Source organism: Arctopsyche grandis, chromosome 8 (assembly GCF_051622035.1).
Source record: "Arctopsyche grandis isolate Sample6627 chromosome 8, ASM5162203v2, whole genome shotgun sequence".
Lineage (NCBI taxonomy): Eukaryota > Metazoa > Arthropoda > Insecta > Trichoptera > Hydropsychidae > Arctopsyche > Arctopsyche grandis.
Window position 1 is genome coordinate 25,649,176 of NC_135362.1, and position 13,969 is coordinate 25,663,144.

Genomic DNA, 13,969 nt, shown 5'->3' on the forward strand with positions numbered 1-13,969 from the left:
TTTTATTACATTTCTATTCATATCTACCTACACGTCGCGGTCACGTCACGTTTACACTAATTTGGCCGAGTGCAAGGCAAAATCGGCTTACTTATACATTAGAAGCCATGACGATACGGAGCAATATTGCTTACGTCGTATTGTTGAGTTCTTGCAATATGAATGAATACACGTGCATTCGTAGCTACGCGTCAGAATACAAGTCAGCAAAAAACGAAAAATTATGTATAATCGCGCTGTTGTTGGAAGAAGAAGCTCAAGAAGGCAATGAAAAAGCACGAAGGCGTTTTGATGTGCATCCCATCTTAAAAAATAGAAAAACTGAAGGAGAGTTTTGGACACTGTATAAGGAGCTTGTGGATGATGGACAAATTTTTTTTAAATATTTCCGTAAAAAATTTAAATTTTTTTTAAATATTTGCGCCAAAACCATGTCTAAAGATTGAACAGCTGTCAACTATCACTATCGATAATTGGTCCAAAACAGCAAAGCGGCAGACTCATGGCACGTAATTCGCGTGTATATTTCCACGATGGCCAAAAAAACGGATACGATACGTTGACGGATGTTGCTGTAAGGTATGAACAGGAAATGTCGGGTACTGCCGCCAGTGGCGTAGCGAAGGGGGGGGGTCAGGACCCCCCCCCCGCTTGGCGGAGCGCAGTCGGTGGCAAAATATCCCACTCCTGTCGCAATTGATCGGTCGTTTGCATCATATTCTTCAGTTAGCAGTTAGCTTTACTTTATTTTTATATTAATTAAATATAAATTATATATATTATCTTGCCTTTTTTCCTGTCAAAACCCCCCCCCCCCCTTGACAAAATACTGGCTGCACCACTGACTGCCGCTACGAAAATCGCGTGCTCGGATCTCCCAGAGCACGAAATGCAGCGTACAGAAGACTGCTACGCGAATGTCTTTTTTATGAAATTTTCATTATTATCATTAAAAAATCATTACTTTAATTGGTGGTGGAGGGAAATATAAAACACATAAAAATTGTTTTATGAGAAAGCTCAATACATGTATATAAAAGGACAAAAAATACATTTATACATAATCATTAAAACAATAACATTATAATAATTTAAGCAAAATAATAATAAACAATAATTTAAGTAAAAATATCAAAAAATAAAATACGAAGTAGGGAATTCTTGCACCAATATGTAAGAGCCAGCCACAAATACAAAATATCCCTGCGATGCCCAAGAGGAAGAGAGACGATCAAAAATCCATTCATACATTACATTCAATTAGAAAAATAATGATGAGCGCAGGTTACTAGCTGAGGTGGAAAATAAAAATGGGATAGCATAAGACGAAAATTTAATATATTTAACACATTTTTTCAGTGTGAGATTTGAAATGTTTCTGAAAGTTAGATTGGCTAGCAAAAGATTTTAAACAAATATCGCATTTGTACGGCTTTTCTCCGGAATGTGATCTTTTATGAATCGCTATGTAAGATTTCATAGCAAATGATTTAAAACAAATGTCACATTTGTATGGCTTTTCTCCAGTATGAGTTCTTTCGTGGTTTATAAGGTGCTTTTTTTGAATAAATGCCTTTGAACAAATGTCACATTTGTGCGACTTAACACCAATATGATATAACTTATGTGAAACAAGGTAAGATTTCCTAGTAAATGATTTAAAGCAAATATCACATTTATGCAGCTTTTCTGAAGTGTGCTCCTTTATATGTCTCATCAAGTTAGATCTATCAACAAAACCTTTTGAACATAAATCACATTTAAAAGGCCTTTCCCCACTATGAGTTCTTTCATGTGTTGTAAGCAGATGTTTTTCCTTATATGATTTTAAACAAATATTGCATTTGTACGGCTTTTCCCCAGTATGCCCACGTTCATGTATCGTAAGGTCATATTTAACGATAAATCCTTTTGAACAAATCTCACACTTGTAAGGTTTTTCTTGAACGTGAAATTGCAATTCATGTTTGAAAAGATGATGTTTTCGTGTGAAAGATTTTTTGCAAATACTACAATAATGTGGCTTTTCTTTAGTATGAGACACCATATGGCTCACAATGTCATTGGGTGCATGTTCGAAATTAATTTCATGGCTTGATTCAGAATTCGAGAGACATTTATTATAATTGGAAGTTGTCGGTAATATAGATCCAATATTGTCATTATTTTTCATTTTGAAATCGCTTCTAGTTACTTGTCCTTCACACATCTATAAAATAAAAACAAGCTTGTATAATATTAAATGTGTATAATATATATATTTTTATTTTTAGTGAACTCACTTTTTCAATAGGACAAAAGTTTTGCTTAGATTCAATCTGTTCCAAGGAACTCGATTCCTGTTTAGATAAATTATCATTGACAGGATAATTACAATCGGTTGCCGGCAATTCATATTCTGTCCTAACCTGCGACCAAAAATGGAACAATGAGACTAATAAATGAAAAAGCAAAATGTGGTGTTTTTGCATAAAAATCAAATTTGTACGTTTTTCCGTTAGTATTAAAATTTGTATGTGTGAAAAAGCTAGTTTTCTTTTATTGATGAACTCACATTTTCAATACAACACAATTTTTGCTTAGATTCAATCCATTTGACGGCACTCGATTCCTGTTTATATGAATAATCATTGACAGGATAATTACAACCAGTTGCTGGCAATTCATATTCTGTTTTAATCTGCAACTGACAAATGAGAAAAATCAATGATGAAGCAAAATGTAGTGTTTTTGTACAAACATCATATTGTATGGCTTTCCACTAGTATGAAAATATTAATGTGTGAAAAGCAGTGGCGTGCGCTGAAATTCTCTCCCTTTTTGTCGTACAGCTTTACTTAATGTGCACGAGCAGGATACAAGAGGAACAGGCTGTTCCTCTTGTATCCCGTTCGTGCACATTAAGTAAGGCTGTACGACAAAAAGAGAGAATTTCAGCGCACGCCACTGATGAAAAGGCTAAAGCAAATGACATTAAAAAGAGACCACAAGTGATTGGTATATTTTTACTACAATGAGATCTTTAATGGTTCACAAGCCTACTTTTTGTAGAAAATGATTTCGCACAATGTTCATATCGAATTGTATTACATTTTCTTTTAATCTGTAATTTTAAATGAGTATACTATTTTTAGTGTTTTTTTATTGATAAACTCACATTTTCAATCAAAGACAAGTTTTGCTTCGATTCTTTCCATTCAGAGGTACTCGGTTCCTGTTTATATAAATTATCATTGACAGGATAATTACATCCTGTTGCTGGCAATTCATATTCTATCTTAACCTGCAACTGAAAAAGTAGCAACAAGACTAATTAATGACAAAGCAAAAGGTCGTGGTTCTGATTAAATATTACATTTGTAAGGCTTTCCGACAGTATGAAATTTATGAGGTGTGAAAAGTCTCTCGTTTAAGACAAATGACATTAACCAGACATTTGTACGACATTTTCACTAGAATGAAATCTTTTGTGATTTTGAAAAATGTTCAAATCCAAAATTGTATTACATTTTCTTGGTGCAGTGGTAATGTAGACTCGCTGTCCGATGTATGTTCGAATTTAATTTCATGGCTTAATTCAGAATTTGAGAGATTTTTCTTATAAATGGAATCTGTTGGTAACGAAGTTTCAATGTGGTCAGTATTTTCCATTTTGAAATCACTTGATGCAACTTTACCTCCGCACGTCTATAAAATAAAAAGAATGTTGTATAATTTTAAATGTGTAAAATTTTTAGTGATAAATTCACATTTTAATGGGACAGATGTTTTGTTTTGATTCACTCTATTCGAATGCACTCGATTTATCATTTTGTTCATATATATTATCATTGACAGGAGAATTACAACCAGTTGCTGGTGGATTATCACTTGGACATATTGTAGCTGACAGTTCATCTTCTTTCTTAAACTGCGATTGAAAAAGTATCAATGAGACTAACCAATGACAAAGTATTGGTTTAAAAAAAAGTGAAAGCTTAACCGACCCGCAGCTGACAGCAGGAAGGAATCCGTTGAACCAGTGGAAGAGGATTGTCATGGAAGCCAGTGGAAGAAGACCCGGCTGCAGCAGGGCAAAGGCAAAGTCTGCCCTCCATCTCGAAAACAAGAAACAACAATAACGCGCCGCTCGAAGTGTCACTCCACCGGAAGCATGTAAATTGGTCGAATGCAATACACCTAAATTAGGGTTGCCAGATTTCTACCAAGTCAAACCGGGACCCCCCTACCCCCCGAAAAAATCAACAATATTAGACGACTAGTTTTTTCCTCTCCCCCAGATTTTGGCTCGCCTTCACTGCCATGTAGCTTCTTTTTAATTTTTAATCTATATTATTTTGTGAAAATACAACTACCCATGTTTCCATTTCAATTTGAGATCGCAATTCTCTTTTTTATGTACTAGCTGTATTACCCGGCTTCGCTCGGTATTCTAGTTTTCATCAATACCCAAGTTTTGCATCCATACGTCATGATTGGTCATACCCGCTTTCAGGTCTGTTCATACCTAGTCGGCACGTACCGACTTCAGCAGGTATTCGGTCGTACGAAAAGTATTCTTTGGTACATTTTGTATGGGTATGTTCATTTCAACCGTCACGTTTACGCCACGGCAGGCTTACAGCAGTACCCGACATTTCCTGTTCATACCTTACAGCAACATTTACAGCGAATTACGTGCCATGAGTCTGCCGCTTTGCTGTTTTGGACCAATTATCGATAGTGATAGTTGACAGCTGTTCAATCTTTCGACATGGTTTTGGCGCAAATATTTAAAAAAATTTAAATTTTTTACAGAAATATTTAAAAAAAATTTGTCCATCATCCACAAGCTCCTTATACAGTGTCCAAAACTCTCTTTCGGTTTTTCTATTTTTTAACATGGGATGCACATCAAAACGCCTCCGTGCTTTTTTATTGCCTTCTTGAGCTTCTTCTTCCAACAACAACGCGATTATACATAATTTTTCGTTCGATAAACGCCGAAACATTTTTGCTGACTTGTATTCTGACGCGTAGTGTACGGACGCCAGGGGTCCTCAATCGAGAGCCCCCTGAAGTCGGTTTTGTGAGATAGCTCGTGGTAAGCGTGGGCGGATCTGGTTTCCTCGCGGTGCCTTCCTTCGTTGTCGGTGGTCTGGTCTCTGCTGATGATGGCTCCTCTGCTCTGTCCCTTTCTCTTTCGTAGTGTGCGTGGGATGCGTGATTTGGAAAAACGGCGGGATTATATAATAACAACAGGTTGTAAGTCTATTTGTATGGCGACTGTATTTTATATATATAAATTATACAGAGATCAAGCATGGGGCAAAGGGGGGGAGTAAACAAAGAAACCACGCGTGCTTTTTGAGGTTAGCCACGCGTAGCTGAGTTGTCTGCCTTCTGGACGAAGACAGACCAGGCTTCCTCTGGTGCACACCGGACGGATACTGGAGCTGGTCTCCAAGTATCGTCACAACCCCACCAGTCTCGAGCTGGTGGTCGGTGGCAAGAAGCGAAGGGCCACGTAAACACCCAAGTGTTTACGCGCCAAATGGTATGCAACAACTGTTAGTCGCTGGCCCTCAGGGTGGCCAGCACAAAAATATATCGGCCAACTCTTGGGTCGTAAGGCCACAAAAGCCGACCATCAGACGCAGTCTGAAGACGTAGCTACGAATGCACGTGTGTGCATTCATATTGTAAGTACTCGACAATACGACGTAAGCAATATTGCGCCGTATCGTCATGGCCTGCAATGTATAAGTAAGCCGATTTTTCCTTGCACTCAGCCAAAGTGCTGTGAACGCGACGTGTAGGTAGATATGAATAGAAATGTAATAAAATGACATATTTGAAACGGAGTCGTGCAGTGCTGAAGCCGTGCAGTGCGGTTAAGTATGAACAGACCTTTCAAGACACATTGATCAGCAATCTTTTGCTGATCAATGTGTCAGGCAAAATGGCATTTTAGATTTGAAAACGTCATTTATTCGCCCGAATCCACTCCATAATTATCAAATACTAGTGTTTTTACCCGGCTTCGCTCGGTATTTGTAATATAAACCACTTTAACATGGCCACTCTAATAGTAAACATTTTATTAAATTTATTTGAATAGTTTTATTTTGTATAAATTTATTTGAATACTCATTTGTGTATTTTTATTAAATTGACTGTCACGAACAAACAAACATATAAAGTATTTTATAAAAAATTATATGTATACGAAATTATATGTATACCAGAATACGGTGCCTGTGCCCCTGCGGCTGCACCCTCTAGGGCTTCGCCCCCGGCGTGAAGGCTACTTTGCCCTCGGCGCCTCGGGGACTTCGAATCCTTTGAATCGAAAAAAATCGAATTATTTGTTCGATGACGTCACGGATTTATGACCCAACGAACGAAGGTTACATACAAAGTCTTACGAGGTTACAAAGTATATCAAAGTATTTACGAGGCTACGACTCGAAATTAATTTTGGTTTCTTCACAGTGACTCATCGCTTGAGTTACATATGCAGTGGCGTAGCTACCATTGCGCGGAGTGATGCAAGGCATCTGGGCCCATGCTCCACAAGGGCCCAAATTTTTTAACACTCAATATGAAAAAAATATTATTTTCTATCTAAATATATTGAATATTGTAACAGAACAGAACAGAAAATGACAAAATACTTTCTCACGTATTCCAACAAATGCCAAGTAAATATGGATCATATTTGATGCCATACATAATCTAAGCTGCGTATGATTTAGATATATGGTCAATTACAAATGAGGCGTGTAGCCACTCGAGTGCGAAAATATTGCAGAAACGATATCTTACTTTAGACGAAGCCACTTTGGTGTCAAATCGTATATATGAGAATGTTAGTAGATTACGTATTATCAATACGAAAAAATAAAATCAGAAGCAGGAAGTGGGGCTCAAATGATGATTTTGAAAACAAACGTCAAAATATCATTAAACGTCATTCTGATGAGTTAGCATCCGATTGCAGATTCAACAGTGAATAAATATTCAGACTAAATGTATTTTATAACATTATTAACTAGGTAAACGGTCAACTTAAAAGTCACTTTCAAGGAATGCAGTCAGTGAAAAACTATTTCAGTTTTCCATTTCTAAAATAACTGTCATATCTAAAGCGCGGACCCAGAGCGCACCGTCTATTGTTCCATTATTGTTCCATTATTGTAAATGCTTTGTAAAAAAGGTTCGGCAAACCTTGTGACAAAACAAAAAACAAAACATGTGAACAATGAACGGCGCGGCGCGCTCTGCGTCCGCGCTTTCATAATAGCATTAATTCATAATTAGAGGTCGGACCGGAAGCGTGCCGTTCTTTGTTTATTGTTCGTTGTGCATTGTTCATTTTTATGATGAACCTTTGTTAAAGGTTCGCCGAACCTTTTTTTATTGCACTCTGGCTTTGTAAATAGACCCAAAATGCCGTGATTCCTGGAAAAAGCACGCTCTCTATCCGCTCTTTATTCATAATATTATTAAACAATGGACCGGACGTTGTAACTAAAACTACATACAACCGTCATATAATAAAGCTTTTAAGACGCCGAACTATAACGAGAAATAAAGTGAATGCCGACAAAAGGTTAAAATAAAACTTTCGAGACTGTCATTATATAAATTATGACGTTTGGCATTTGTGATCCTTTTGAAATAAATTCTTTACATATTTTCGTTGCAAAAGAAAAAGCATAAAGACGAGTTCGACTCGCAATGGTTATCCGTAGCGGTAGGGCCGGAAGCGTACCGTTCTTTGTTTATTGTTTGCCGTGCATTGTTCATTTTTATGATGAACCTTTGTTAAAGGTTCACTGAACCTTTTTTTTGCACTCTAGCTTTGTGAATAGACACAAAACGCTCTGATTCCTGGAAAAAGCACGATCCCTATTCCCCATTTATGGCACGTTTCTGGTCCTACCTCTACATTCTACTGGCGTATTTGAATAACGGTCAGAGAGTCAACATTTCAATGAAATAAAAATATTTTTTTCATTTGATTCACATTTCACAAAGTATGTATATGTATATTCAAAGTTAAAGATAAAGATTAATATTGTGGGTGATTTAAATTATTTTTATTTATTTTCCGCTATTAAAAATTCAGAAATTACTTAAAATTATTGAATATCCTAGATATTAATTGTATAATAATCGTGGAAAATGTAACAGTTTACATTTAATAACAGCAATGTTGATCTCGGTCCTGCATTTAGGATATTTTTCAAGTTTCATAAAGTACGATTTCAACGGCTTAAATAGTTTTGAAATTCCTTCTAAAGCTGGTAGAAGAACTAGGCATCGTGTTCTGCTGTTACCAAGCATTTGTTTGATATACCAATGAATGTTTTCTATACCGATGAACCCCTGCATCTTCATCAATTATTTTCAATTGTTCCACTCATATTGTTTAAATAAAAATGAACCGTTACTATTATCAAATGAGAAGAGCAGGTATCCAATATCCGCCTATTGGCGCGTTCTTGGGCACCGATTCCAATTTGAATAAACTACAACTGGAATACATCACGATCACGTGGTGGTTCACGCCACATGGGTTTCCTTTCTGTCGGGGTGACTTCCTGAAACCTTCCCCATGGTGGGGACGATGTAGAAAGTATGTGGACTAACCTGGAGGAAGTATGTATGTATGTGGGCTTCGTGTCGTAGGTGGTTCTACCCGGTCCTGTAATCTCGTCGAATCACCGCCAGAAGTATGTACATACGAGCTGACTGGATAGGAGCTGGAGTACACGAGAGGCAGCTCTCAACGACACTGGGCTGTGGCAAAGTCCCTTCTCAGTGGAGAATGCTTCTTATTGTTTGTCCAACAAAATGACGGAGAGCTGTGGTCGACTCTCGGGGATGCGGCACTCTACCTGGTACAGGAAGAACTGACCTAAACCGTGTCCGAGGAGAGTCTGATCGATCTGGTCTCTAGAATGGCGCGCCCGGAAGCTGAACGCCGTTCAGGCGCAACCCACTGGTTCGCCATTGTCTACTGCAGGGGTAGCGAACCTTTTTGGGTCCTCGTGCCAAAAATCCAAAAATATTATTTCGCGATTGTGTGGCGTGCCCAAGCAGTAGAAAAAAATTAACAAAATAGAAAAAATAAAAATAAAATTTTCTGAATATTATTTACAAGCTAAAAATTACAATTGAGTTTCACTTAAGTCATAATCAATAAAGAAAAATACACATCAGTTATGTTGTGACATGTTCTTAATATCTCGTTTATATTTCATCACTTTTAGTAATACACACTGGATTCATCAGTCATAAATACCTTGCAGTTTAATATTTAATTCATTTAAATCATAGGTTCCCAAACTTATTTTCCCCGTGGACCGCTAGCCCCGTATTTTATCCTTCGTGGACCCCCTCCCCCAGGATGCCTAATAGTGAAATTTTCTATTTTTTTTAAATACAAATATGAACACACTGTGATAGGTTTTTTTTATAGTGGATAATTGTAAAAAAAAATTGTATATTTTTTATTCTTATCTTAATTGAATATTTTTTTAATGAAAAATTTTCATTAAAAAAAAATTCAATAAAGATAAGAATAAAAAATATACATATTTTTTTATACAGTTGTCCACTATAAAAAAAAACCTATCACAATGTGTTCATGAACAAATCAAAACACAATAAAATTCTTACATAAAATAATAAATTCTGTTAATGAGAGGGATCAACCTGATGCTCCGATATCAATTGGTCAATATTTGAGTTCAAATTCGTAAGGTACAGTCATAAATCTCCACCTTCAGTAATTTGCAACCGATTTCTTTTTTTCGTAAGAAAATTGGTAACTGCACTAAAACCTCTTTCCACGAGGTACGAAGAAGGAAATGCTAACAAAAACTTTCTTGCGATAGCCCACAATACAGGATAAGCAACAGGGATATCTTTCTGCAGCCAGAACTGCTTAATCCAATCAATTCTTCTTGTACTGTGACTTGTACTGTATCCACATCTTTAATGTCACAGTATGGATTAATAATCCACGTAGGTATTTCCATAGTCAAAATATCCTCAATATTTGATTAAATTTGCATTATTTTGATTAAATTTGATTCCATTGATTCCAGTCCGTGGACCCCCATTTTTTTTTCTTCCTGTCAGGGACCTCCTGGCAGTCCTCACGGACCACTTTGGGAACCTCTGATTTAAATGTAAGCAGAAATCAGTAAAAAACATTAATTTTGAAAGACATTCGAAGTCCAGGAGCTCGTTATTTTTTTAATAACATTATCAGTAATTAAAAGAAGCTTAAATTCATTCAAATCTTCGAAGAACTTTTCCACGATTTAGCCATCGCATATTGTTGTAAAACGGTAAATCATTATACACTGAGCTTACCACATTTAATAATCCTAAAAATTTTCGTTTGTTTAATCCGCGTAGATTGACCAATTTTGTTACAAGAATCATAATATCTTTCAGTGACTTAAATCCGAGCGTTGCGCATAAAACTAGCTGGTGTGTAATACAACGAAAGCCCAGAACGGAATGTCCATGTCCAATACGTTCAGTAAATAAATTGATAAATCCATTTTCCCCTCCAGTCATAATGCGAGCACCATTTGTCATTTCTCTAGCAGTAAGTGCTTTTACAACTGCATTGCAACTATCTATTCCCTTTGTTGTTGTTGCTAATGATGATCAATTCTTCTTTGATATTATTTCCATTGCAATATCAACAAATAACAACGAATATAACCCCAAATAATACCAAACGTCAATGGCAGTTTTGCCAGCATAAAAATTGTTTGAAGTTGCCACGATAAAATAATAAATGATTGTCGTTTATCTTGGGAAACATTTGATAATTAATGAAACGGAATAAATTAATAATTCACGGATTATTTAATCAAAATTTTAATTTTTTAAACTTAAAAATTTTTGAACTTTGAAATCATTCGCGTGCCATCCACATTCATAAACGTACCACCTCGGGCACGCTAGCCCTAGGTTTGCCATCCCTTGTCTATTGGATAATTGAACAATGAATGGAGCGCTCTGGGTCCGCTCCCTTTTTTACAAAGCATTTACAATAATGGAACAATAGACGGCGCGCTTCCGGCCCTACCTCTAACTATTACAATAGAATACAAAGGTAGAGAGCAAAAAAAAAGTTCACAATAGAACAATAGGAACCCGTTTCAGTCCCCTCTTCCGCCTATTTCTGGCGCAACGTGATGCACCGTGTTTACCGAATGGCTACGTCTACACTACCGATATCTACACCCGGTATTTACGGAATTTGCCATAACTAGTTCCTAAATAGCAACCTAAATGCAATATGGGAACTGGTAATGGAAAATTTCGAAATTGAACAAAAATTGAACAAAATCTGACAACCGAAAGTAGAACTTTTGTCTTGTGCAAGTTTCCATACATTTGCGCTCAATTTGTAACGAAAATGCTGTCATAGCTATTGGTATTTCATAATGCTGCCGGTATGTGTGAATGTGTCTGTGCGGTTCAATATCGAATTTTGTTATGTGACCTTCTTATATTCCTCAAATACATAGATAAAGTCATGGGTTAGTCATATACTAATTTTTACTTTATCTATGTTTTAATGGTAGTGGACGTACAAAGGATATACGCGGGTCTGAAGATATTAATAAAATATTGATTAAATCAGCATTGTTATATTTTCAAGACATTTTTCTTATGTTATGCTCTCTGAATCTTCGGATTTCTTTGTGCCAGGTTTCTTGCACATATTCACTCAATTGTTCAATGGGAAGCAATAAAGATCGCATCACTGATGCACCATGTATTATTATTTTATGCATGCATGGTGCTGCGTTTTAAAAAATCATGTAAAACAATTACTATCGCGAAATAAAACGATCAGTTTTTATCAAAAATAAACAAGGAACAACATATTTGACAACCCCAATTGAAAATTTTCATATTTGAAAATAAAGATGAACAAATTTGAAAACATACGAAAATAAGGTGTACGTAAAAACTAGAATAGAGACATACCTACATATGTAAAAATGAAAAAAATGCAAATATTACAATCGAAAAAGAAAAAGTAATACAGACTATGATAAAATAAGGTAAAATTAAGTTAAATAAGTAAATGTAGAATAAAGTAAAATGAAATAAGACAAATGACCTATTAAGTTAGGTGTATGTAGATCAAAATAAGTAATCACAAATTTCATTTCAAACTGATTTCAATACTAATTTTGTTCAATCATCAAAGTCTTCATTAAAAAGTGCTGGGTTTGATTTGCATATGCTCTGATCTGGAATTTTTAACATTGAACGTACTTCATTGCAAAATGTGCTGGGTTTTTTTAATGGTAGTGGGCGTACAGACGATATTAGTGGAAGTTAATATCTGAAGATATTAATAAAATATTGATTAAATCAGCATTGGTATATTTTCGAGACATTTTTCTTGTGTTATATTCTCTGAATCTTCTGATTTCTTTATACCTGGCTTCTTGTACATCTTCACTCAATTGTCCAATCGGAAGCAATAAAGATTGCATCACTGATGCACCATGTATTAATATTTTATGCATGCAGTACCAGCCGTATAGTTGTACATACAATGAATCTGTTTCCACCGAATAAGTATTAAACGCATCTTCGTCAATATCGTAGCCACATGACATAACTAGGGTTTCTGAAAACCCGGGTTTTCAAAACCCGTCGGGTCCGGGTCCAAAATTTTAGATACCCGACGAGTCCGGGTCCAAAATAAAATGTTTTAAAAACATTCGATATACAGTCAGTATAGTGCTATCCGATTTTTAAATGTGACGTCTTGATCTGTTATTTCTAATGAATTGGTATATTTTGTTTTATATAATTGTTAATTACTTAATTTATGATTAATTTTATATTATAATATATATGATTAATTTTAAGTTGAATTTATTATTTGCGATTTACAATCAATCGATGTTTTGTTATTGATTGTACTTCTTTTTGATTTATTGAATTTATTTTATTATATATTACTTATAATTTATTGTTAATTTGTTACTGGTTTTGAATCTTATTGATTTATTTTCAGCTTATGATTTGTTTTCACTGATTTTTTTTCATTTTTGATTATTTTTTATTTATCACAGTCGTTGTGACGCCTTAAAGAAATTCGCCATTTCACAGTAGTTAGTGTTGTTGTTGTAAAAAAAAAACAATTATAATAAAATTTCAATTTTTTAATTTTTAATAAGAATTTACATAAAATATAAAAATAATTACAAAAAACAACTATTTTATTTTTTAACACTAGTTCTTATATAGTAATATTTAAGGAATACTAACGCATTGACGGATTTATCCCCCAATGCCGATCTAATTTTAGTGCAACTGCTATTTGACTTTTGTAACGAACTTATTTACGCGCGCTTATCTGATCTCGCGGTGGGAGGTCCAGAGGCGTTTACTCCGTTCTTCTTCCAAGGGGTCGGGTTATATGGAAACGTGGACTAATCTTGGGATACAGTTATATATATATAGTCGGGGAGGTGCCTGACTGCAAATCGTCTTCGTTGATAACAGTTTCCTCGTGGTCGGGAAGCTGGCTCTGCGGTCCTCTTCTCGTTGAAGCACCGCTGGTCGGGTCACAGCAGCGGGGGGGGGGGGGGGGGGGGGAGGCAGGAGACAAACTCCGTACTGCCTCGTGTGGACACAAGATGGCGATCTCTGGGGGTCTCTGAAGACGCTCGGCGGAGATGCTGGATAGGGAGGTCCTTCCCGGATGACGGCTGGCGGTAGAGAGACTCGCTCTCGATACTGCTCGAGAGGGTATGGTGTTGGCGCGGTAAAGTCACTGGTGCCACCCTAAATATTCCTACCGCTACCAACTGAAGGGACACTCGGGAGAACGTCGCGTTACACTTTTAAATTCCTTAATTTTTTTCTTCATATAATTTAGTGTGAGGTCAGCTGAATGGATGGTTGTGTCATTTCGGCTTAG

At 36.1% G+C, this 13,969-nt stretch overlaps 2 protein-coding genes across 4 annotated transcripts in view; both read right to left on the reverse strand.

Annotated features, from left to right (window-relative positions):
• Positions 1-13,969, reverse strand: part of LOC143915157 (uncharacterized) — a 510,169-nt gene that overhangs the window by 353,611 nt on the left and 142,589 nt on the right. The window lies entirely within an intron of this gene.
• LOC143915152 (uncharacterized) lies at positions 1,002-4,172 on the reverse strand. Of its 3 annotated transcripts, none has more exons than XM_077435624.1 (7): positions 3,987-4,172; positions 3,750-3,910; positions 3,508-3,687; positions 3,158-3,289; positions 2,555-2,680; positions 2,283-2,408; positions 1,002-2,209 (listed from the first exon to the last, which is right to left on the reverse strand). In XM_077435624.1, exons 3-7 carry the CDS (start codon positions 3,649-3,651, stop codon positions 1,343-1,345), a joined length of 1,395 nt encoding a protein of 464 aa, XP_077291750.1. In that variant the 5' UTR covers positions 3,652-3,687; positions 3,750-3,910; positions 3,987-4,172; the 3' UTR covers positions 1,002-1,342. The 3 variants fall into 3 exon arrangements, with proteins under 3 accessions (XP_077291750.1, XP_077291749.1, XP_077291748.1); XM_077435623.1 differs by having other exon boundaries at positions 2,555-2,686; positions 3,987-4,139; XM_077435622.1 differs by lacking the exon at positions 3,750-3,910 and having other exon boundaries at positions 1,011-2,209; positions 3,987-4,113.

Bases quoted from the DNA above. Each gene is read 5' to 3' on its own strand.
- LOC143915152 (XM_077435622.1), bottom strand. From the start codon at position 4,097: ATGGAGGGCAGACTTTGCCTTTGCCCTGCTGCAGCCGGGTCTTCTTCC. The intron at 3,688-3,986 runs GTCGGTTAAGCT...TTTATTTTATAG, and splicing joins CTTCCTGCTGTCAGCTGCGG to ACGTGCGGAGGTAAAGTTGC. The intron at 2,681-3,157 runs GTGAGTTTATCA...TGTCAGTTGCAG, and splicing joins ACTTGTCTTTGATTGAAAAT to ATTAAAACAGAATATGAATT.